Source organism: Neocloeon triangulifer, unplaced genomic scaffold, assembly GCF_031216515.1.
Source record: "Neocloeon triangulifer isolate White Clay Creek 2 clone unplaced genomic scaffold, ASM3121651v1 ptg000003l, whole genome shotgun sequence".
Classification (NCBI taxonomy): domain Eukaryota; kingdom Metazoa; phylum Arthropoda; class Insecta; order Ephemeroptera; family Baetidae; genus Neocloeon; species Neocloeon triangulifer.
In genome coordinates this window covers 872,975-898,933 of record NW_026775546.1, presented here as the reverse complement: position 1 = coordinate 898,933, position 25,959 = coordinate 872,975, and the positions used below count along the sequence as shown (strand labels likewise).

Here is a 25,959-nt window from a genome sequence, read left to right as displayed (position 1 = left end):
AGCAACAAACTTTTATTCTAGCTTTAAAAATTTATAAAGATGGGTCGGGTAGGATAAGCAGGGTGCTCGACTACGGCAAGAGACCAACCCAATCAAGGAAACTCATGGCCTTCATTAGCAAAAAGGATGAATCCTATTAACACGTTTTCTGTTAAAATAAGGGGGTTCTATTAAATTATTTGCTTTTCCCACCAGTTTCACTTTTGCCATGTAATCATCCTTTATATGAAGTATATAAATAAATAAATTTTATTTAGAATAAATTATTATTTTCTATGCAGAGTAAATAGGGTTATTTATTATTTAAATTCAAACTTTTTTCAATAGAAATATTTATTTCATACCGCCAGCGTTCTCAAAAAGATACATTAGACAATGAGATGATTTTACAACAGGAAAGACTACTATAAGTTACATTAAGGCGGCAAAACACAACTTATCCCTATCAACAATAAGATTTAAGTACTAAAATATTTTATTATATTGCTTTAAATATTGGAAGTAATTTAAATGCACAGCAATTTATTTGGATTGATTTTGAGTCCACTGATAAATTCACAAGTTCCACTTGGTGAGGGCCTTGGCACCGGCTGACTGCCACTCGCCCTTGGTTATTTTTACTTGGTCGACGCCTGGCGAGTTTGCCAGAACGCATGCTCCTATGTAGGATGCATGATACCTGTAGGGCGACGAGTGCACTTTGGGTTGCAGCGACTTCGGCGTGACCTTGTCTACTTCAGCGTGCAGCCGCTCGGCAAATCCAGGCAGCATGGTCACACCACCGGACAAAAAGATACTCCTCGTCATCTCCTTCCTCACATCCATGCTGCACTCCTGATAAAAAACAAAACAAAATGTTTTAAAATCGTTTCTGTATTGAAAGGTTTTAAATTTCCTTACTCGAATTGCTTTGTGGACAAGTTTGTGGACGCCGAGGTTGTCCAGACCCCATGCATCGGGGTTAAAAAGACCCTCGGTGGACTGGAACCTTCCCGAGTCCAGACTTATGCTCCTACAATTTAAAGTTTTTTGTAATAATTTGCGTAATTTGATATTATAAAAATAAATAAATAAATTTTCTTTTTAATTGACATTTTTTTTCACTTTTAAAGAATGCTTTTCTTAAAAATTTTATAATTTTAGCCTTAAAAATTAACGGATGAAGACATAAATCATATCTTTTAACGCTCAAAAGAACAGGAGCATTTTTTGTCTAAATAATTTAAGAAACCGTTAATTAATAAACAAATTACATTTGAATTTAAAATAACGATAATGATAGAAACTTACTCCCAGTGGACATTGGCTTCATCGAAGAATTGTTTAATGCTGAGGGCCTGCTCGACTGAGGAGGCGTCTTCGTGGTACTTTTGCAACTCTGTGTTGTAGTGTTGGGCGCTGTAGCAGAGGTTCTCGAGCACAAAACGAATCAGGAAGGCCTCCACCTCTGTGACCAAAGAGTACTGCTTCTGTAGCAAGAAGTGGCGCAGGTGGTCTACAATTTGTGATCCGCCGTAGGGAATCCGAGAAACACCATTTTCCACAATATAGCCTACAAAAGTATAAAATTTTTAGTATAGTAAATAAAAAAAAATTCAATTCTTATACCTTCATTGATGGGGACAATGTCCATCCGTTCTCCAATGTCCACAACCACCCCACTGGTGGCGTTGTAAGAGTAGAGGGCCAGCACAGACTGGTGGGTCATGTTGACGGCGTTGACTCCAAACTGGTCAAATAAAATGTTGACGATCTCGGTCTGCGTTCTTTTGTTGAAGCTGCGGGGGACACTGAGGACGACGTCATACATCCGCTGGTCCACGTTCAGGTCATTGAAGACCTTCTGGAACAGTCCTGGTATTGCGTTTACATCAACAGAGTACTGAAAAAGTTATATTATTTTTTTTTAAATTAAAATGCTACACTTCAAACGAAAGAAATTACTTTTGTGATTTTGGCAGAGGGCTTGACAGGAAATTGCAGGCTGCTGGTGGCTCTGACTTCTGGTTTCAGGGCGTCTGCTCCGAAGATCTTTGCCTTCGTAACTTTGTCCACAGCCATCACAGTAGGGAAGAAAATTTGAGGAAGGGTAGCTAGAAATTTAAGATTGGAATTCATTAATTGTTAAAGCAAAAGTTTTTATTTCTTAGTTCCAAAATTATTTTACTGTTAATCAATTTACCCTGAGTGCATAAGACGCCGGCCCTGGTTGAGCTGCTGCCCAAATCTATAATGATGGTGCTCTTCAAAAGGGCAGGGTCTCTCGGGATGGGCCAAGGGTTCACATAGGTTGAGTTGAAGTTCTCAGTCGTGTGTGTGCTAAGTGCCAGTCGCCACCTCTCCTTCTCCTGCTTGTTTGCGCACCTCACAACTACATAATGTCCTTTCTGTAAGTTTTTATAGTTCATAATCCATTTTATATTTTTTTTTAAAAGTAAGTTCAAAACTCACCCCATCATCAATCCCAAGCATTTTGGACACCATCGGATGTTGCTGAATTAGAAAATGAAATAAATATTCTGAAACAAGGTCAATTAAGAAATTTTACCTCATCCTCAGCGGAGTTAGTCTCTAGACTTTCCACTTTTCCGCCCATGAGTTGAAGGGAAATGCTCGCTTTCTCCGATTGGTTATTCTATAATGCGGGTGAAAATTTAAAAATAAAAAACTTTGATGATGGAGAGGCTGATTCAGACCTGGTAGCAGTATAGAAACCCGTCTTTGGCCCTGAAGTAGCGCCTCTTCCATGCGTTCCAAAAAGTGGACTTTTTCTTGCCGGAGGGCAGCTTGTCCAGGTAGCCTTCGATGGTGACACAGGATGGTGTCCCACCAGGGCAATGCTTCAACGGCTCCGCTACTGTGTACAGCTCTTTCAGCACACAAGCCTAAAATGTAAATAAAAATAAATCAAAAATAAATAAATATTCACAATCTCCATTAGAAATAATTTTGAATACAATTTAGGACAGAAAAATGAGAAGTAAAAATAACTGCTCTCAATCAGTTTGTAAGTTTTAAGGGTAAAAAGGTGGAAAAAAAGATGTCTTTTCACATCTTATATTTTATGATTTTAAAATTTCGGAGCTTATAGAAATACTTTTACTTGTATGTCATATTTAAGTAAAATGATAAAAAAATTGTTTTAATTAATTTTTTTAAGAGATATTTTAATTTGAAAGAAAGCTAGTTGGTCAACTTGGATAAATGACACAACATCAAAAAATTCAGACTCACCGGGTCCCACGACCTGGTTGTAGGTCTTGGTTTGAGAATCTCCTCCTCCTCGTACTCCTCGGAAAACTGCTTCATGATGGGCTCGACGTACTCGTCCTCCTCTTCCTCTTCTTCCACCGGCCTAATATTCGTCTCCGCTGTTAATGTGACCACACAGCCGTTGCTCTTTTCCTGCTCCTCGTCAAAAGAAACAGCCTTGGCAATCAGCTGCTTCACTTTCGGCACTTCAGGAATTTTTTCCGGCGGCCGTTCCTCTTCTTTGGCAGCCACAATTCTCTCCACCGGCTCCAAATTGTTGTTATTGCTATTGACAGGGACGACCCTCTGCAAAATGGGTCTGATGATGGGTTTGTGTCTGGGGAGAGGGACCTGCTGCACTGCCGGTTTGTTTTCAAAGTGGCTCCGCAGGTTCTTGACCGAGGGCAGCTGAAACTCGGGCTCGACTTTGGCGCTTGTTTCGATCTTCGGAGGTGGTTTTTCTTCAGTCTGTTAGAGAGAAGAGGTCGTTAGGACTGTTAAAGACAAGATTGTTTGTATCTGGAGATACAAACCTCTTTTATTATTGGATGGCAAATCTGCGTGGGTGCCACTTGGGCGACTGGAGGAGGCGCCGTTTCCGCCGCCTCCTCTGTCCTCTCTGGCGCAACGTCGACGACTGCGATTTGTTTCTCGGCGGGTTCCTCTGCCACAGCAGGGGACAAGTCTTCTGGCGAAGGCAACCAGCCATCAGGCACGTCCTCGTCAACTTCCAGCTTGGACTCTTCTGCAAAATAAAAATTGTAAAAAATTAAATAAGATAATTAACTACTTCAGATTAAATAAACAATTTATTTCCAAAAGTTTTGAAGTAAATTTTAATCGTGTAGAAAGGGTAAATTTTAAAACCGTCGCTTAAAAACACTCGAACCTGCAATGGAACGAAAACTAAATTCTCCGAGTTTGTCGTTCCGCACGACGAGCGCTGGATATAGTTGTTGTGACGCACCTCACGCTCCGCACTTGACTAACAAACTGACTCTCTACCGCAGCTTTTTCACACAATCACTCGAAAGGTCGAAAGAGGAGCAATTTGCACTGCATCGGTGTGACAACGTGCAGAAGAAAAGCATAGTTTGTTGCCGCTCACTCCGCCCGCCGGACAAGTAAACGTCAAGAATTAGCGCCCATCCCAAAAGTACAAACTCGCTAGAGTAAATAAAATAATCGTGTTTGCGGCCAGAGGAAGCAATTATCATTCACCTGTTGCAACAAAGGCCGCAGCGGGCGTCTTCCCTCCCCCACTCTAATTCCGGCCAAAAACTTGACTAATTAATTCGTGTAGCAATGACCTCTGCTTGAAAATATTAAAAAAATTATATAAATTAGCTCAGAAATAAATTAAATAAAATATAACATCAAAATCTTATAATAGATTTTTATATTTAATTAAAATTGGAATTTCCATCAATTCTTTTCAATATTTTCTATAAAACAAAATTTGGCAGAAATTATTTTATCCCTCTCACCATCGAGCTGTGTGCTCAGTCTGCTTTTCAGGTAGGCGAGCAGCCACTGGTGCGCCGCGTTAAGAACTATTGCGGAAGCAAACATTTCCAAATAATCTCCAGTCGGGGTAAAATTTTTTAAATTTGCTAAATCGATCTTAGGAGGCCCCAAGCTGGAGAATGATGGAGAAAGGCGTCAGCTTCAGCAGCTATGGGTATCGTAATTTTTGGTCGATATGTAATTACTGGGACTCTCAGTCAGATAAGATAAGAAAAGTGGCCTTTGAGAATACGAGTCGAGTGCAATAACACAAAAATTTGGCCTGCGTGATTGTTCTGGCGCCTCGCAGGTTGCTTTGATCAAGATTGGCTGACTTGCAAAAAATTCGTTTCAAATTGACAAAAAAAGATATAATTTTCTGATTGTAAAAAAGCTTGCAACTTTGACTGAGATTACGACCAAATAATTTCAAATTAATAAAAAAAATTGTAAATTCTTATCTCGAATTCAATTTTATTGGCTGCTAAATTTGAAATTTCTTGTGTTTAATGTCAAGATTTAATTGAATTAATAAAATTAAATTGGTGAAAGTTTTCCACTTTGTTGCGTTTTATTTTTAGGAGAAAAATTCTAATCAGTTCGTCTCTGCTGGATTTAATTGTTTAATTGCCACCATGCAAATTAATGTCTCGCGGAGGGATTTGTGCTCCACATTCGCGTAAAGTGTCAGTGAGCGTCTATAAGAGAAAGGCGCGCAAATCGACTGCGACTAGCGCTGGCTGCTCCAGTAAACCGACCGACCGTCCATCTCTTTCTATACTCAAACTGTTTTGCATTGTTGCGGCAGCTCGAGCGTGCACAGTGTGGAGAGAAACAGGTCCATCGCTGTATTCAATTTCCTCTCTCACGAGCGCCGAGGATGCGAGTAATGAATGGACCAAAAAAAAAACCAGCGAAAATAATCTCAAATCGCGAAAAAAAAATTATGTGCCCTCAATTCAATTGTCAGCAAGTTTGTAAAAAAAAAATTAATTAAAGGGGAAAATGGTAAAAATTTCACGCGTTAATTTTTTTTAGTTTTTGGAGATTTTTCTTAACAAATTTAACCTGTAAATAGATTTTAATTTGAGAGATATTTGAATCAAAATTTACTTGAGCTTATTTAAAAAATTTATGAATCAAAAAATTATTTTTATTCTTTAATTTTATAAAACAATCTAAGTGTTCAGAATCTAAGTGGTGAATTTTAAACACTTTTCCTCACCCGCCGTTTGCCGACAAGTTAAAATATTGTCTCCGAGTCCAGCCGGTAAAATTTGCAAGGTTTCCCAGCTTGCGTATGTATTTTACTTTTTTGTTTGCGTTACGACGTCGGATTTTTTGCCAGACACGTACAGAAAGAAATAGGAGGGGCAAAGGTCACAGCATAATACTTTACCATGAGGTGTGCTGGCGCGGCTCACGGATCCGGCCGAAGCGGTGCTCAAGGTGCTCAAGTAGTCCTCCTCCTCCTCCTCTTCTTCGGACTCCTCGAGGATCACGGCTAGTCCTGAAATTCAGAAATTCCAAACACATTACAAAAACCATTTAGAGATAATATGAGTTTAAAAAATAATCCCGAAAAAGATTGATTTCCTTTTCAAAAGTTAATAAAAATTCATCACACAAGAACTAATTATAAATTGATAAGAAAAAAAATCACATCCACAAAACACATTTTCATTCTTTTATCATTGGAGACATAATTCAAGATTGTAGGTGTAGCTAATCTATTACGATGTAGTCGGAACAAATAATTTTTAATTACTTCCCATGAAGTTATAAAAGTTTAGTTCCTTTGGTGACATCTTCCTGCCGCACCTAGATATAAACTCAAAATATGGCATGGCAGTTTTGATGTAAGATTAAAATAAGAATCTAGACCTAATCCAGAATTCAAACAAAATCTTAAATGCAAATTAAATGCCAAAATTGAATGGTTTTGACTGATTTTTTTTTTAATTTTTAGTTTTTTTAGTATCCTAATAATTTAAAACAATAAGCCTGCTTAGTTTATTTATTTTTCCTCATTTATCTCTATTTTTAATTACAGTTCAAATTAAAAGTTATGCGTAAATGATAACAAAAAGTATGGATTAATTTAGTCTGTTTTCAAAATCATGAATAAATGAAGAGCAGAAATTAAAGGGAAAATAATGCGCCCCGTTTCCTTTCCCCTGAAGTTTTAAACAAAGTTAATATTTGGATCTCTGATTTGAATGATTTTTTTTATAAACCTTTGGAATTTTGGGTTTACCTGCTTGGTTGGCGCGCGAGGGTTTGCGATCTTTGAGTAGGAAGAGCAGCGAGACCAAAAGGGTGAGCAGCGCGAGGAAGGTGCCGAGAAGAAACATGCTACCAATAAATGCTACTCGCGGACAGGTGTGTTGGAGTGAATGCGCGAGAGAGCTTCAAGCTGCTGCTCATCCTGGCGCCCCCTCCTCCGCGGTCCCCTTGGACGCATCGACTGCCATTCAACGCCAATTACTACTACAATGAGATTTCTGCGAGAAACCGCGCGCCGCCGCCGCGATCCACTCGAGATATAAACTTTGGCGAACGTGCCATTTTTGCGCGGCCAGCACTTTTCAACGACTCGTCCGAAAAAATCCAACCTTCGAAAGTTTGCACCTTTGATAATGAAAAACGACTAATTTAATAAAATTTGAAATCAAAAATAGAATCTTAATGTTTGAGCGGAGAATTTTGTTTGTGCAAAGTTGGTGTTGTTGGCAGCACTCGGCGGCGCCGTTTGCGGTGACTAATTAAGCTAATTGTAAATAAAACGTGCTCGCGGCTAATTAACAGTATAGCAAGCTCTAGCCGACTATCGGTCACATACTTTTGTCTGAAGGGAAAAACAAAAAGTGACAACGCAACGGAGTTCGAAAAACTTATTTAAATCGATCAATTCATTGTTATGAAAACTTGAATTTGACATTTGACATAGCTAAATAAAAAAAAGATCTGAAAAAGATCTAATTAAAAAACCTTGCTGAATTTTTTCCATAGAATTCTTTTTTTTCCATTTCCCAAAATTTGTATAAACAACAAGACTGTAATAATATAATAATTGCACAAAAAAAACCATAGGTTCCTTAATGTCAGCGCGATGCAACCTGCGTATCTTTAAAGCGCTGCCGGTTGCATAACTCCCTTCCTTCGAGCAAGAGGTTTTATTTTAATCCTCGATAAAATACGATTTTTCTTACCCACCATTTAATTACAGGTAAACTTCTAATTAATTTTGCTATTTAAATCTATCAAGGTAAAATATAAAGCTGAGATTGATTGGCGAGATAAGATTGATAATTTATTATCGGCAAGTTTCCCATTCTCACTGATTGCCAGAGTGGTTTGTTTAATTATGAGTGGCGGCCGCAGCTAGCAAAACAAACAAGAGATTCGCATCGATCTCCCAGGTGAGGTCAAAAGTTAATTGCTTCGTTCAAGAGGATATTTAATTTTATCTTGCAATATGTGTAAACATCATTAATTATGTCAATATTTTTATAAAACAGGCAAAGGATTTATTTTTAACAGGATGAAGAATTTTTGTTGAATTTTAGTTTTGAAACATTCAAATATGGTGAAAGGCGCTGCACGAAATGCAGCCAAAACTCCCAAATATCATGAGAATGCTTTACTTTCTGGGGATTGCATAGCAAGTAGAGCGGATACTCAAAAAGTGTCTCTTTCTCCGAAGCTTCCAAAGGATATAGGTAGGATTTTCTGATAAAATAATAACAACAGAACTGCTGTCGTCGGCACTAATTTCTCTGTTTTTAGTTTCCGCTTCAAGAGACAATTTTAGTAAGTAGTATAGTAAGTGTATTTTGTAAGTTATTATTGTTAAAATGTAAAACCTAATCAATCACCCAATAATAATAAGAAATTCAAATTACTTTAGATACATTTATTTGAATTTTCTTCACCTCCATGCTTTAATTAATTTCTCCAGAGTCAAAAAAATGGATTAAAGTACAGATTTTTTCCGGGTTTGTTGAGTTATTAATAATCTTTTTAAACACTTTCTAAAAAAATCAGCTAACAATCAAATTCAAGCTTCTGATTTTCATAAAAATTTTTAAATTTAATTTCTTTATATAAAGAGCATTGCTCTTAGAGCAATTAACTTCATTTATGTAATAATAATAACTCATCAAATGAATTTTCCACTGATTTCCATAATTCTTAAAGCCAAATTTAAGTATTGAATGATAAATTTTGAAAAAAGAAATTGTAGACATCAATCAATAAAAAATATAAAAATAAGTATTTATGAAACCTAAACGAGTTCATATAAGTTTGAAGGACGCATTTAATAATATTATACAATATTTTAGATTGCAAAGTTGCATAATTGTGACTTTCAAACCATTTTGTAACGCTGAAATTCATCTTGTTATTATTAAAATTGTATCATGTCGTCAAATTATTTTCTTATTCAACTTTTTAAAATAAATCGAGTAAAATGAAACTCACCCTGATCCTCGTGGTAGTAGTTGCTGGTGACAGCGGCAGGGGTGAGGTCGGAAAACCCCTGCAAGTCAAAGTCGCCGCTGTGGAACTCGTCATCGCTGCCGTAGTCTGCAAACAGGCCAAAAAACACACATCAATAAAAGAAGCTATGATTTGGTCCGTTATTAAAAAGCAGGCAAATTGAAGGAGCTAACCGTGCAGCATCAAATTAATGCGTCGATCGGTAACTACTGACACACTTTCGGGCTCCCATACGCGCGTATTTTTTACTAGGCGAAGAGAGAGAGAGAGAGACTCTCTGGACCGTTCGCTTCGATCAGACACACACGAAATTACTGAATATATTTTTTCCGCGACGCGAGCAGAGGGCGCGCAGGGAAAATGGGGCGCTGCACTTCCGAGGCTTCAACACAAATGCATGAGTCATGCCGTTTTAACATAATACTGTCCACATCAACCCTGACTTGGCCAGACTAACAATAGAATCGATTAATTTGCGTCTGCAGAGTGGTGGTGTTTTTATTTATTACTTTAAAATTAGAAGCAAAAATATTAGGATATTAAAATTAACACAAATTTTTTAGCTAATCAAAATAAATTATTAACAACCAAAAATGAAATGGAATTTAATATTCTAAATATAAATAATTGATGAAAAATGTATAAATCGCTCAAAATTAGGAAAATATTAATGAGAGAAATTGATGAATGTTGAAAATGAGATCAAAGAATGAAAATAAACTAATAATCTTAAATTTCAAGGTTGGATTCCAGAACTTAAAATGGGCATAAATTGATTTAATGAAAAACTGAAAGTGTTTTTATTTATTTCTTAATTTATCCTCCATAAAAACTGAAGATGATTCCAGGAAGATATTAAATACAGATTAAATCAATTTTATCTGTAATTTTTTTTTAATAAATATCAATATTTGTTATTTTTCTTTTGTTTGATTTATTCTACACGCCAATTTAATTTCATTCTTTATTTGAATTTACCGAATTTACGACGTCGTATTAATTTAAATTTTGGTTAGCAACAAAATTAATTATGAAAATTAGAGAAACTTCTAACAGGATTGCTCTTGTTACCTATTTGGAAAAAGGCACAACAAAAACGGATCGACAAAGCACGCGATTCCGACTTTTGACAGCGGGTGCTGTCGAAAATTAAAGAGTCCCGTCGAGCAAATCAGAGACACGCCGGTGATTACTTATAGTGAGAAGCGGCGCAGATTATGATCTTTCTCCCGCCGCCGCCGCAGCAAAAAGAGAAGTATTAACGGTTCTCCAAGTTATGTGCGAATGCACTGCACACATGCCCACAGGACAAAAACAAATCAAACAAGTACGCGAGAGATGGAAATCCCAGCATTCATTTCAATCTTATTTATTTAAGAGAAATTAAAATAAAAAAAAATTATACCATTTAGGAATAAGAATAAAAAGAAATTCGAGTTAATAAGAGTCAATGACACCGCGAAAGCTGCTGGTACAGGGAAAAAAATGTGACTTCACTTTGCATAATTTATAAAAACTTTCCAACGCATTCTTTGTGGTTGCTTTGCTACGATCCTGTAATTAATAACGAAACTGAATATTCATTATTATTATTAATTCGCGTCTTATATATCATCTCCGTAAACAGGAATAGAGAACGAGGATCTTGAAATGTAGTCATAAAACTACGGCGATTCGGCGCGAAATTTACATAATTGGCCAATGACCATAGAGACGGGCAGGTCTTCGCATAATCACGGAATTGGCCCAAATATTTTATTATGAAGAGAGATGGCCCCGAGAAACAAACTCAAGTCAGGCGATCACGCAAGTTAATAAATAAAACTCAAATTTCTTACGTTTTTTGATGAATTTTGGTTTTCATTAAAAATATAATTATTCTAAAATTAGTATAAAAATTGAAAAATTTTGATTTCTATTGATCAAAATTGTCACAATTAATGAAGATAGGTGGCGATGAAAATAATTGACTTTGATGTGTCATTATTTATTTCCTTTTAAATTTTTTTATCAACATTTCTTAATGGAAAAAATTTTGTATCACAAATTTTAAGAATATAGAAAACAACAGATTTAATTTCAAATAATAAAGATAATATTAAATTTGAAGTTTTCCTGCTTGACTAAAATCTAAATTGCGTCATGAGGTAATTTTGTTGACGTCAGCAATTGAGCACACACAGGCCATTCAATTTTTATTTACATTTTTCACCGACTACAGAGGAACCGATTTTTATGATTATTCCTTTTTTGAAAGCCTCAATTATTTTTCTATTAAAATTCATGACAAAAGTAAAATTTCCATTCTCACATTCTCTATTATTTGGGAATCAAATGAGAGCAAGTGGCACATTTTTCGACGAGCAAAGGAATCGAGTCGTTTCTAATCCGAGGAGGATTTAAAAGTGCATTTTAATGACGCGCGTCTGCCCGACGAGGCGGAAAGGAGGCGATTCGCAGCTCAGCACCCAATGTGTCACACGGCAAAAAGTTGGTCAGTAGTGCCCGCAGATGAGCAGTCGGTGCCAGCGAGAGAAGAAAAAACATCAAACCAGGATCGGCAGACGAGATGGAATGGGAGAGATTTAAACGCGCTTTTATTAGAGGAGCGGTGCCGATTGGGAGCAACAGAAAAAGAAGCGATATATTATTTAATTTGCTTAGTAAAAACACACACAAATCATTAATTCTGCTCGAGCAGATTTGACCGAGTTTTTTGACCATAATTTAATTTCACAACTTTTATAATCGAGTTGGGTGAAAAACCACAAAAAAATAATTTATTTATACAGTAAAATTATTATATCAGTTAATTTGAGAATAAAATTTATAAAAGTGGTTAAAAAATAGCTCAGGATTTAATGCTTTTCAGTTTGAATTTGCAGTTATGCTCAATTATTAAATTCAATTTAATAAAATAACAACCAATTCTAGTGGAAAGAGGCGTCTTTTTATTACATCTCTCCAAAGAGTCTGAAGTTCATTTTGCCTATAAATTTTTGCAGATATTTTCACCGTATTTCAAAATATGGAAGACTATAAGGATGTTTACACAAAACAATATTTTTGGTAAATTTTTTCAATTGTCCTTGTTCTTTTTAACTAATTTAATATTTGTTTCTGATTCTAAGCGGCATTTTATTTTTCAATTTATTCAGAGTCTAAAAAGATTAATCAGAAAACAAACTGCCTTCCACAAGTCTCTGAATTAAACTAATTAATGACTCAGGAACCAAAACTTCTGATGCATTTCTCCATTTTTCCCATAAAATAATCAATTTGTCACGAAAAATTTTCAGCCCTGATTGAACATTTAATTTAAAAGGAAGCTGAAAGCAATTAATTTCTGTACTTAAAATTTGTCTCGGCCGTCGCACGAGCCGCAGATTTTCTCGGCAGGTGCCTTCTTCTTATTTTAGGTATGTTTTCCGCTTGCACCTTTTCAAAACATAACAGTTCCTTTTTAAGCCGAAAGGAAAAAGCAAGCAGCGTGAAAAAGAAACTGTTTCCAGACGTCGACCCTGCGGTGCGGAGGCGGCTCGTTCCAAAGGCAACAAAGAAAAACAGCAGCGGCGCGCGAAATTGGCGTTGTGGAGGCGCCAAGAGCAGTCACTCGAGACCATTGGGCGATTAACTAACTGCATTCCGATTTCGCACACCCGATTCCGTAACCAATCCTGTCTAAATTTAGCATTAATTATAATTTAATTTGAGACTTGTTTCAATTTTGAACAATAGCGCAAGGATATTTTGACAAAAATAAGCCAAAATTAACAATATTGATAAATTGATGTTTTTAATGAAATTTAAAAAAAAAACATGCAATTCAAATAAATAATTAAATTTTGATAAAACTTGCCTGATCAGGAGAATGAACTTTTTATAAATAATTTTAATTTTGAAAATAATTGATAATTGATAGTGTAATTTTTATCTTTGAAGAAATTTGAATTTTTATAAAAAAAAGCCGGTACAGTTTTGATGCGGAAGCTTTTGTGAGATAACTTTGTGTTGCTTCGATTGATTGCACTTCTTCATCGTTTTCTTGTGCAAAATAAAATGCACCTCATTGCACGTATAACTGTCCACGCTACAATGCGCATTCATGCAACAGCAGTTCGTAAAATTTTGATGTGTAAAAAAATTATTGCAAAATAAGCGAAAATGTCAAATTCTAATTCTTTGGCGCCTCTTCGTGATTTTCTAGCAGAAATCGGAGCTTTCACTGTGAGGTGCGTGCGCCAGCGATTTCTCGCCGAGGAGACAATGCAAAGGGCAGGTACGTGAAAAGTCACGCCAGATGCGCCCGTGACTAAAATGCACAGGACAAAAAGATCAATTGATTCTAGAAAACAATCGTTTTATAGCTCAATTCAAAGGACAACGAAAACAGTTCTTGGCAGTTTGTTTCTTGCTTTTTATGCCAAAACTCTGCTGGATTTCAAGATAAGAGGAAAATATAACAAAAGAAATGAATAGATTAGAAAAATAAATCAAATTTGTTTTGAAAAGCAAAATAACAGTAAAGTTAAATTTTCAGCAAATAAATTCCAAAAATTTATAAATTTATGCAAATTTCTCTTTGAATTTTTTCATACTTTCTGTCAGCCTCAAAAATTGAACCTTGAGCCGATTAATTTGCTTTTCTCAACTTGAGCCTGCATCGTTTGGAAAGTAATTACGCGTTAAAATAATCCCACATATCATTTGCAAATTAGAAAAATAATTACTGCACGGTTCACTTGTCCCGATTAAACGTACGTGCCACTTTTTGCAGTGAACGTTCGCTGCGAATTTCTCTACATTGCTCACTCTCGCACTTGCATTTTTTCCCAAATTATATTGCTTTTTAATTATTGGTAAAATGAAACTTGGAAAGGAAATTCATTTGCCATTTGTCGTAGCGGTATAATTTTCTAACCGGAGCACTGTTTGTTTATTTGTTTTGGTGCCAAGAATTTTTACGCCGAGTGGAAAGAAATAAAGAAAAGTGTGTGTGTGTGCGCGAGTGTTGTCGAATAAAGGCACGAAGAGATCGCGGAAGTGCATTGAGAGAACTTTCGTTTACGCACTCTTCCGAGATAAAAACGACTGATCCCTAAACTTTATTGTCGGATTCAGACAGATAGTAAAATTTACGTTGTACGTAGCAATGCATTATACAACTTGAAGAGATAATTTCAACTGATTTCAGCAAGCGTAACTTTCAGTGAGAATTAAATGGATAAACAACCAGTGATTCAAAGTTTGCGTACACAATTTAAAAAAACAAATTAAAAAGAATAATTTATTAGTATGCAAATTGTTATGTATTAAATTATAATGAATTTTTTTTAAGAATTCTTCAATTATGAATGAGGCAAGCAAAGATCCATCAAAATTATCTGTTATAATTGTAATGCATAAAAGAATAAACAATAAAATAAAATTAATAGCAGATGAAAAAACTACTGGATTTTTCAATACCTGTGTCAATTTCTTCTGTTAGCAATTTTTACGGAGACGTTAATGCTCAATTAAGAATAATCATTTTACAAACTGACCTGGTGAAGGAATGTCAGGTTCATCAAGATCCTCGAGAGAGTCCTGGTCCACATCCTTTTTGACCTCTGTTTGCTCCGGAGCCGCAGCCACTTTGGACTTTTTGGCGAGCAAATTGGGAAAGGCGTAAATGGGTCTCAAATTTCCCGGAAAGTCGTAGGTGACCTCCTCGGTGTGACCTGCAGAGGTCACGTTGACATTTTCGTAAAGGGCCTCGTCGTCCCCACTGGAGCTGCTGGCTTTCTCAAAGTCCACGTTCTCGTAGATGCTTTCGTCCTGCAGTTTGGGGTTGATTTTGGGCTGGTCGTAGATGTGTTCATAGGCGGCCTCCTCCTTGTCCGCCTCCTTGACCTGGGTCAGGGGAGGCGGCGGCGGCAGGTCGACGTTTTCGTACAGGGGTGAGTCGCTGTCATCGCCGCTGCAGGACGAGTTGCTGAGCGAGGAGGGCCGGCTCGCCTGCTTGAAGGCGCTCTTCACCATGGCCGTGTGGTTGGTCTGCAGCCGCTTTACTGAGCTGATCAGTCCGTCCACCGAGGAAGCCACAAGACCCCCCACCACCTGCTTCGCCACCTGCTGCTGCTTGCCAGACTCGACGCCTGCCGGCGCTGCGACCTGAGCAGCCGCCGTCGCTTCCTTGCACTTCTGCGAATTCATCACCTGCAAATTTCACCAAAAAAACATATTTAAAAGTTGCATTTTTTACATAAAATTGATGTTATTTTTACATACTTTGATTGGCTTGGCTGAATTTTTTTTAAAATTATTATTTTAACATATTTTGCAGTTCCGCATGAAACTCAAAATCTAATTTGTGAAATAATGTGGATAGGATTCTCTAATTCCAATTATTTTGTAATGACAATGAGATTGGAATTTATACACATTGATACTTGCATAATCCTTTTTTCCTTACTCAAGCAATTGTTAAAATTTTTAGCAACTTGAAAATCGATAAAAATGAAATAAATTTGACTGCTAAAATGAAATTTTTGAATTCTCTCTAGTCAATCTGCTAAGATCCTTGGTAATCAATTCTATTTATCTGTTAATCAGTGAATATTAAAACCAGAAATCTTGAAATTTTATGAAATTGCAGCAGAGTTAGTCAGAATTGGTACATATATGTCATTTCTATAGTGTTTCTTGGCGTTTGACAAATTTTAATTCTTTTTAGTAGCTGTTACTTGTTTCAAACAATTTCTAATTAAATTTAGTTGAGATTTTTTTAAATAACAAGAAAAAAGTACAATTCATTAATGCTTAATAGAAAATTAACATATAAAACCAATATTAATTGGTATTTCTTTTATAAATTCATAACCAAAAAGTATATGTTGGGACTATTTGAGAATTATTAAATTGATATGATTGTAAACAATCTGTGAGAATCTTGATAATTTCAAGAATCAATAAGGAAATGATTAATTAATCAATTTTGCCATGACGCAACAAAGAAAATAGAGCATTTTACAACAAAGATAATTTAGATTAATAATAACAATTCCTTTCCTGATCATTATCGTTTTTGGCAATGAAAATAATCTGTATTAAAGAAGTGCAAAAATTATAATGCATTTCCATTTCAAAGTTGGTGAAATTGACAAATAAAAGCACACAAGAGCTTTTATAATAAAATTCCCAGATATTTGTGATAAATTAACTTTGAAAATCACTTTTAAATTGTACAAACAATTAGCTTAGGGAATGTTCTACACACACTTGCAGTAAAATAAATAAACACGCATAAGTGTGTCAATTCCGATAAATCAATAATTTCTTCTTTTCTTTCAAGGATCATAAGTTGCAGTCTAGTTATTATTACGGAAAAAAATCTATGTGTGTTGTGGTGCATGGCGATGGTACCTGCATGAAGCAGCGCATGTTCCTGGCGCACAACCTGGCAAGGCGGGCCTGGCTGGTGCAGAGGGCATTGCTCAGGGTCTTGTAATTGGCCGAGTCCTTGTTGGCCTTTGCCAGTTGCTGGTCGATTGAGTCAAACAAGACTTGCTCTTTGGCCATCGCCTCCTGAATCTGCTGCACCAAATTCAACAAAGTCTGGAAAGTAAATTATGTTTTCAGTAAAAGTCGGTAAACGGGTAATTCAAATTTACATTCGATTCGAGGCTGTGGATCTTCGTCTCAAAGTGGGCGTCGGAGCACCAGACGAGGTCTTCGTCCTTGGCGCCGACCAGTGGTTGCAGAAGCATGGCAATGTTGTTCACATCGGCAGCCTGCAACAAAATCAGAAGAAAAACATTAAAAATTTTGAATAAAGAAAACTTTAAAAGTAAAAAATTATTGATTTTTAAATTTTAGTTAATAAGAAAACTTTTTTTAAGAAAAATAAATAAAGACTAACTTGAAAATAAATTTGATTTATTATTTAGTGTTTTTAATTATAAGTTCTTCAAATTAATTTGATGTTTTCTAGCGGTAAACGTGGTTTTCAGCGTATTTGTTTACGCTGATGTCCAATTGTTTTCAAATTTTTTTCTGGCGACGCAATTGCGTCTCGTCAGTCTTGCAAGTATCGCATTAGTTATAATTTATTTATTTTGTGACAGAGTGAGAGCATTGTCGGAGGGCGAATAAAGGCAGGAAGAGATAAGGACGTGCTATGTGAGCAAGTCACGTGTGTGCTCGTCGAGCAAATTAAGGAGCTAAGACAAAGGCGACAAAAGAGCAGGGACACGAGTAGCTTAAGCTTCCTGTCTCTTTGCTTTTTGCGCGGCGACAAGACACCTACGAGTGCAACACCCTTTCTTGATTGCAACAACACTTTTTATAAAAATATTTATAAAAAAAAGCAATGAATGAATTACGCACACTCATAGAGTAATATAATAAGCATAAAAAGCCAATGCAATTTAACAAAAAAAAAGTCAGAAAATATTTCATGAAATTTTTAACATTAGTTTTTATCATCTTAAGCTGCTGTTAACGCGATATTAGTTTTTGATCAAAGAAATGAACAAGAAATTAATTATGGAAATTTCAAAGTATTGTATTTATTTTGCCATATTCCACCACATTCAAGATGAGCAGATTTAATTAGCTAATGCAAGAGTTGAAATCACCCTGATAAATTTCATATAAAAAAAGAAACACAAAATAAATTTCAAGTGAAAAGAAACATTAATATAATCGATGAGAATTTAATGTTTCAAATATAAATTTACAATTCTCAAATTTTATTTGTGAATTTATTTATTATTTATATATTTTATAATTTTCTTCTTCTTTCAAACTTGCATTATGTAAACTATGTGATTATAAATCTGCGACTAATATTTAATAAATAATTGTCATTAACTTCAATATCTTAAGAATTTTGAAATTTCTGTTATTGGAAACCTAAAAGTATTAAAAATTTCATTAAAGATTCTAATAGAGCTTTCATGAGTCACAAAGAAATGAAAATCAACTCTCTATTTCTTTGGTTGTCATAAACGTGAGGTACGACGATGTTAATCAAAAAAGTTAGTACCCTCTCAGGGCGTGTGAAAAAGAGCAAATTAAAACGAATGCGAAATTGTCGCTAACAACTTTTCACAACAAACAATAAACGCGCGCATTTTCTCACAGTTGGCTGTACAGAAAAAAACTCTGATGCACTTTAATGTTTCGTAAATTAACTTTCAAACGGCGACGGAAAAGCTCAACTTGCTGGAATTATTATTCTTTCGGCGACTTTCTCTAAATTTAAATTTTAACGCGGAGAACGGAATAATTTTTTTCTCCTTTGTGCGACAAAGAACAAATTAATGCAACGGCGATTATTTTTACATCTATTTCTTTCAGAAAATTTAAACGAGGTCGTGCGGACGGAGCGACGTAAAAATTGCACGTAATTAAGAAGGCATCAATCATCGTAGGCCGGAGATTTAGAAGAAAATTGCGACGGAGGGAAAGAAACAGCGGCAGATTATAAATATGAGCGATAACGAAGAAGAGCAAAACACGTGTGGGAAACAAAAGACGTAACTGTTGCGCCAATTAAGACCAAATAGAGGAGAACGAGTTTCGTTTCTCTCGTTCGAGTGGCCGTAAATAAAGCGCGGCCCATTGTTGCAGCTGCACAGATTATTCAAATACGAAGGCCGAGATTTACATTGCGAGAGTTGAATTGCGGCTGAGAGCATAACTTTTTGCTTCTTATTTCCATCGTGCGTGTACATGATGTGGTTTTCGGTCTGCTGGCCATAATGGTCTTCCCAGAGGTATCGGAGAACCATCGGCAGCCGGTACGATATTCCAAAATCGGCCGGGCGTTCCCTTGTGTGTTCCAAGTGAGTGTCACTTCCGTCAAAATACGCCCTTTTTCGGGGAGTTGAAGCTCCAAATGGCCAAAGCACACGTCCGAAGAAACAATATCTCTTTAAATTATTGAATTGAGAGCTAAAATTGTAGGGGTTACAAAAATTTTAACAGCAAGATGATAAAAAATTTATTTTATTTTTGAGTGTTTCCAGTTTTGCTCAAAACACAATAAGATTTCATTTTTTAATTTGATCATTCTTCTTTTTTTATGAACGCAGTTTTAATTAGAAAGAAAAAATTTGAAATCGGCTGGAACAAAATAACAAATAACTGTATAAAATATTAAATAATATTATGTTTGAAAAAACTTCCTTGTAGTTAACATCTGCTGCAGTGAGAAAATCACAAATCGATATTAAAACTTATCAATTTTTTGGAGAAAAATCTAAATGTTTTGAATAAAATCCCATCAATTTTCTCTATCGCCATTTGAATCAAGCCATATTACAGGTTCGTACAAAGTTTTTCTTAACAAACACACGGTCTGTATAAGTGTTCTGATGCTAATAAACTCTGCTGCAAGTGCGGAAGGAAAGCTTGTTGATCAAGGAGAAAAATAACTGCCTGCAGCAATTGAACTAAGTTGAATTGATTTTAAAATATCTAAGAAATACCGCACTACGAAGATTTTGGCTCTTTCTACACCTCCGGCTTCAGCATCTGGAAGTGAGAACAAGTTTTTCTTTTATGATTTGATTTAAAAGTAAAATTGCTAAAAAAAAAACTCCCACAAATCCTAAAAAACAAACTTGGAGAAAAAGAAAGACAAGTAAAATCTTTTAAAGAGCAGAATAAAAAAAAGGTAGATTTTTTTTCTAAAAAATATTTTCTTCGGACGAAAATTTTAATTACTTCTGCGGTACATCCGTTGTTTAAAGTGTCTTCAGCGGATTCAGGGGGGTGCAAAAGTATAAAATTGGGAATCAAAAAACAGGGGCAAACTTGCTTTTTTTCAAATTACATAAAATTAATAAAATTCCCATATTTTTTAATTGTTTTATGCGAGTAGATTTGAAATTTTGCCATATTTCCGCTGTTCGAATTATATCGATCATTTTAGGCTTGTCAGTCGTAACGTTAAACATGTCAATTCAAGTTTAAAAAAAAATGATAGTGAATAATCAGCATATTTATTATTATAATCAAATCAATATGAGAGATTTGATATCTTCCTTTCAAAGATTTGGTGTTTACTAATTTTTAAACTTGTAAACGATAAAGATAACGCTCATAATTTGATTTAGTTAAAAGCCTTCGTGAAAATAAATTATTTTATGTTCGAGGGAAAGATCGACTCTCGCACGTCCCTCTTCTTTCATCGCAAGAGGCAAGGTCGCCTGTGCCACGTTTACAGTTGGTCCAGTTCGCTAATAGTGTAATATAGAATGCTGCTGGCCATACGAAAGCAGCGGTTTTACATGTAGCGGCGATTTAAAACAAGTCGAGAGCACAAGAAAGCACTTTTGCGCCACTTGACACCTGAGCAAGTCAAGGCCCGGTGGAATTTTATTTACTTTTTAAAATTTTAAAAGAGCAGAAACACACAAAAGTTCAATTTATCAATTTTTTCCATTTTTATATGATTAAAAAATAGTATAGATGGTTTCTCAATGTAATTATTTTTTTGTCGTAACTTGAGGCATTCGCGATTAATGTAGAGATACGACAATAAAAGTCTGTAAAAGGCGTCGGAGTGAAAGCTGCGGCGTACAAAATCTGAATGCTCTGCTCTCGCCGCAGACACAAAACAAGACGGCTCTCAAATTGGAGAATTGGTCCGCGCCGCGAGATAATGATGGCGCGAGAGGAAGGAATAAAAGGGCAAAAATGAAAGGATCTCGCGTGCCGAAAAGAAAAGTTCACGCGAATTGCGTTAACCTATATTTATTTGCACATAGAGGATGAGAAGCGATGTGGCCAAAGTTCGTCTTTTTTAAATAATCCATTGTTTTTTTGCGATTCATCCGCTAATTATTATTAGAGAGGAGAATGAAAAACTGAGGGAAAAATACAACAATTGTCTTCACGTTCCCCTTTGGCCGACTCGTGACTTTCCATAAGGCGTGAGAAACTAAAAGCGCCTCCGGATAGAGAAAAGAAAACGTTCGACGTGAAAACTGTCACCATTTGTGCAGCGAGATTCCGCCTCTGCTTACATTCAATTTAAAAAACTACTTCTTAAAAAGGAAGATAGAAATAAAATCAAGATTTTAGGACACACATTTGTGTAATTTTAAAACAATAAAAATTGAAGTTTGTTTAAATTATTTGAAGTAACAATTTTGATAATTAAAATAAAATATAAAATCACATTGAAATTATAAAAAAAAAATGCTGGAAAATTTCTTTGATAATTATTAATATATATTTTAAATTGTTTTGAATGATTTATATTCAAGATTGTGTATTTTTTCATCTACTTCAAACACAAAAAGTAATGAGCTCTTGCGTGGGACACAAATTGAGGCAAAGCCATAAATCCTCTTTGCACGCCCATTTTTAAAAGTTTTTTCTTTTACTTGGCGCAGGTGATGTTGAAAACATACAAAGGACCAAATCGACTGGACCGTTCTGCAGCCTCCGAGACGAGTTAGGAGACCATCGAGGGCCGTTCTCGTCGCAATTATTGCACGGGTCGAACGCGAATGTCAAACGCGACACCCACGTTTCGTAGCTCGGACGCGCACGTGGGAATCGCTTTATTGCTCGGCGGCCTTGTCCGGTCCTGACTAACTCTCTAGGCAAATAAAAAAAACGGCCTCTCTTTGCACAGCTGCCTTGGACCTCACCATACACTGCAGCAACCAAAACTCATAAAATTCAACTATAGAAAAATTGAGAAAAATCAGAAATTTCCTAATTCTAATTTATTTTCCAAAGTTTTTGGGTTGCATTTTTTTTAAACTCATTAGAATTTCACAGGCAAGATTTACATTTTATATATATTTTGCTATCCGTCGGCGCATCTTCGCGCTCCTCCGCATTTGCTTTTTAATTGTACAATTTGAAGGCCTTGGAAGGAAAACTCATTCTTTCACATGAGCGTTCATTATACAATCGTGTCGACACCCACCACCTCGCCTTATTAATCTTGATTTTTCTTACAGGTACTTCGACGAACGTCACTTTCCTTAACGGAAATCGCTTTTTCTCTCTCTACATTTCTATAAAACGCAGTTATAACCTTCTTTTTCTCATAAATTCTAATGGAGTCTCACGGAAATTAAAATAAGAATTTTCCAAACTCACAACCCTAAAAAATTTTAATTCTATTCTGCGAAAGGGGGTAAATTTTATTAAGTGGTTTTAATATTTCTTTAAAAATAGTTAATTGCAAACTTTCAATGGTTTCCAGCGATTCAAGTTTTATTCTCAAATATTTTTTTACTTCTAATTGGGATTTTGACTCAAAAGATACAAATGCAATTTGTTACAAAAATAGAGTTCTCTTTGAGGTCAGATTATCAACTTTTTCAGTTCCTTACATTTCAATTTCGGAAGTAAAATAAGAACCCATTGAATTTGTAAGTCACGCTAAATTCGCAACATAATTGTTTCCGTAATCGCACGACAGGAGACTTCTTCTTTTTTTTTTGCATCACGCGAAACAACACTCGGCGTCAAAACACCTCAAAGCCACGGCCGCCGTGTGGGAAAAAAAAATAAACATTGCCGCACTAGATGCTCTTGAAAAATCAGAATATGGCGATAAAGAAAGAAATAAGCACTTGAGACTGAAAAATGTTTTAAAAATTATATCATTTTCTATTACAGCAATTTTATTAGTTCCGACCAAAGAAGCAAAAAATAACGTGTTTTATACATAAAAAGGAAACCGCAAAACGCAGCCAATTTAATTGGGACTTGAATTAAACGCCAATTAATTTCGGCTCCAAACCATTAATTAATTTCGGACTTGCGCCGGCCAATCTTCTTTTTGTTTTGACTGAAAGGCGTGGTTGGTGCCGATTGTGAAGAGCCCTCCCTGACTTCTCTTGAGAAAGGAGAAGAGGTCAAAAGCACCGCGACTTGCGATGCTATGAGAGGAAAAACGATCAGAGATGAGTTAACAGTTAAAATTCTCGTTCTCGGCCATTGACGAGGAAGAGGTCTTTTCTTTCTTTCTTCATCTTGGCCTCTCCGAAGCTCATTCCGCACGTTTCGTGCATATGCATATAAATATGATATTGCGTGCATGTTCACTGAGGAAATATGAAAGATGAAATAATCAGTTTGTGCAACTCGTAATTAGAGGCGGTCGGCCGCAGTCATTTGCGCCAAATTATATACACCGCGCTATGCTCATCTTCCAGGCGCCGAACTAATTTTTAGAGAACAAGAACCTCTCTTATGAATCAAATTAATTCGAAAAAAAAAACTCAAGGGCGATTCAAAACTGACAAGCTTGAAAAGATTTAATTTAAAGATGATTAATTTTTTTCAATAAAAGACCAAAAAGTAATATCAAATTAAATTTTTTAATTCAAAGCCCTTTTAATTTCAGATATTATTTTTAGACTGAAGTCATAAAGTCCACAATGAAGGTGTTTCATATTCACTCTAAAAAGTTGTCCCCTAAGTTCGGTGTAAATTTTAAGGTCAATCCACAAATTGATTTGATTTTTCCAATTTATTTAGGGTGACTGAAATTTGATTTCGTGAGATTTTCACGAAATTAGATCTTGCAGATTTAAAGATTGTAAATTGTTTTTTGGAAATTTAAAGAACAATGATGATTTTCAATTAATTTCTCAAGATTAATAAAAATTTATCCTATGATATTCACGATCAATGAAACCTGTACAAAAAAATTAAGCAGAAAATAAATTAATAAAAATCACTAGCTTCATTTTGCCTTAAACCAATTTATCCATTTAAACGGTGAATTAAAAAAGATTTGCTGCATTTTCTAAATTTCAATTAAACTAATTAATTATTCATTTCAATTTTTCCAAAATATCTTAAACCTCCAAATTTTCAATCATTAAAATTTCATTTGTTAGAATTTTGCCACAAATTGTCTATAAATGGCAATGCTACAAAATATTTTTTTTAATTAAGAAACTCCTTTTGATTAGGTCATTTGGAGACACGTTGATCGTTTTCGTTTTTGATAGAGCGTGGATTAGTTGTGAGGTAATCGAAGCAGCCGTAGTGCAGCGGCAATCTGTTGTAAAATGACCTTTCTTTTCATTGTTTGCCGAAGTGACGCAAGTGATACGCAAGGTCGCGCAGAATCTGGCCAAAAGAGCCATCTGGGCGAGGGCGCGGCCCACACACCAATTAGTCCAATCAATGGGGGAAGAAACGATTGACTTTTTTAATTATTGTACTCAAAAGATCGAGCTTCAAATGACTAAATTATATTATTTCCTTTTTAAAATATGATTTTTAAAATCGTACATTTTTTTTGCAATTTATAACATTTTTTTGTAAAATAGTCGCGGATTGTAGTGTTAATTTTATTTTTGAATTTTTCTTTAAAATTGTGCTTTAAGATTATACGACATACATTTTCGAGCTCATATCTCCTAATGCTATTTACAATTTTTGAAGGTTTCAAATTCCAAGGTGAGGAATGATTTGTACACAATCTTGTGATATTTCAAATATTTCAGAAATCCTTGGTTTTTCTTTTTATAATTTATAATTAAAAGTAAAATGATCACCAGTTGTTTTGTAAATTAAGAATAATAATTTAAAATTGAATAAAATGAACCAAAATTATTAATAAAATAAAAGACAAAGTATAATTTTTTTTTTCAACGAAATTAGTTTTGAAATTTTTTTCACAAACGGTCTTTAAAAATTCAACTATGTTAAATTTCAAAAAAGTATAAAAATAAATTAGGAATATTGTTATTATTTTTAATTAATTCCAGTTAGTTAATTTCTCAATTGATAATTAAACAAAATTAAAATGGCACTTTACTTTACCATGGTTTGGTCGTTGATGGGAATTTTCCGGGTGGCGGCGACGATCGAGTGGCGTCGAACGAGTTCACGGTCCGCTAAGCAGCCTGCATCCTGCCCATCACCTGCATTTGTTCGACGTTTGTTTGTGCAGCACCTGACACAACAACGGCCTCTCGGTGCACGTCGGGTCGGACGGTGCGGAGGCCTTCTTCAGGGTTGACGGCGGCGTCGCCGGTCGGTCCGAGTCTCTCTCGAAGGCAGACACGGACAAAAACACAAGAAAACACGCCGCGGATAATAATAAAATTGCCACCGCACTCGACAGTCGCACAAGTGCAAAAGCTGCTGCAGCGCGAGTTCGTCGGTCCGTCAGCTGCACTTCCCCTCTCGCGCGCCCGCCGCGACCTGCTGCGAAGGGGAACCGCACTGAACCTGATGGCGTTGTTGTTTTATCTCTCCTTGCCGCCGGGCACAACACGACCTGCGTTCGAATAATTATAATAATGTACTTGTACAATAAGAGAATGCTTTTTTTTAAATTTGCAATTAGTGCAAGGCTTCTTATAATTTAAAATAAATTATTAATTAAATCAAGATTTACAAGTAAAAAATCTATATTATTCAAATTAAAAATGATTCGTTTAACAAAAAAGGTCTTTAAATCAACTTTTTTTATTCAAACTTGACTTTCAACGGAGTATTATTATTTTTTTGTCAACAAATTGAACCAACCACAACGCAAAATGCGGGTACACTAAATGTGTGATATTGGATTATTGTAACAGTGAGCTGGGAGCAAACAGGTGAGGGAGATAAGTGTGTGCCTTGATAAGGCTGTAAAGAGTGCGCACCACTTAGCAAACTGGGACGCAGCTCAAAAGCTTTTTCAATGACTCCGCGTCCGACCGCATAAAATTTAAA

The 25,959-nt window shown here is 35.6% G+C and overlaps 2 protein-coding genes across 2 annotated transcripts in view; both read right to left on the bottom strand.

Annotated features, from left to right (window-relative positions):
* Positions 1-25,959, bottom strand: part of LOC132192924 (UDP-N-acetylhexosamine pyrophosphorylase) — a 99,173-nt gene that overhangs the window by 32,036 nt on the left and 41,178 nt on the right. The gene's annotated exons all lie outside the window — the stretch shown is intronic.
* On the bottom strand, positions 327-25,407 carry LOC132192643 (uncharacterized). The gene is made up of 17 exons (XM_059612697.1): positions 25,060-25,407; positions 16,914-17,033; positions 16,666-16,857; positions 14,805-15,459; positions 9,244-9,348; positions 6,158-6,268; positions 3,786-3,997; positions 3,235-3,720; positions 2,697-2,885; positions 2,549-2,635; positions 2,452-2,493; positions 2,183-2,387; positions 1,945-2,093; positions 1,609-1,882; positions 1,291-1,552; positions 901-1,012; positions 327-834 (listed from the first exon to the last, which is right to left on the bottom strand). The coding sequence occupies exons 1-17, from the start codon at positions 25,060-25,062 to the stop codon at positions 556-558; spliced, it is 3,483 nt and encodes a 1,160-aa protein (XP_059468680.1). The 5' UTR covers positions 25,063-25,407; the 3' UTR covers positions 327-555.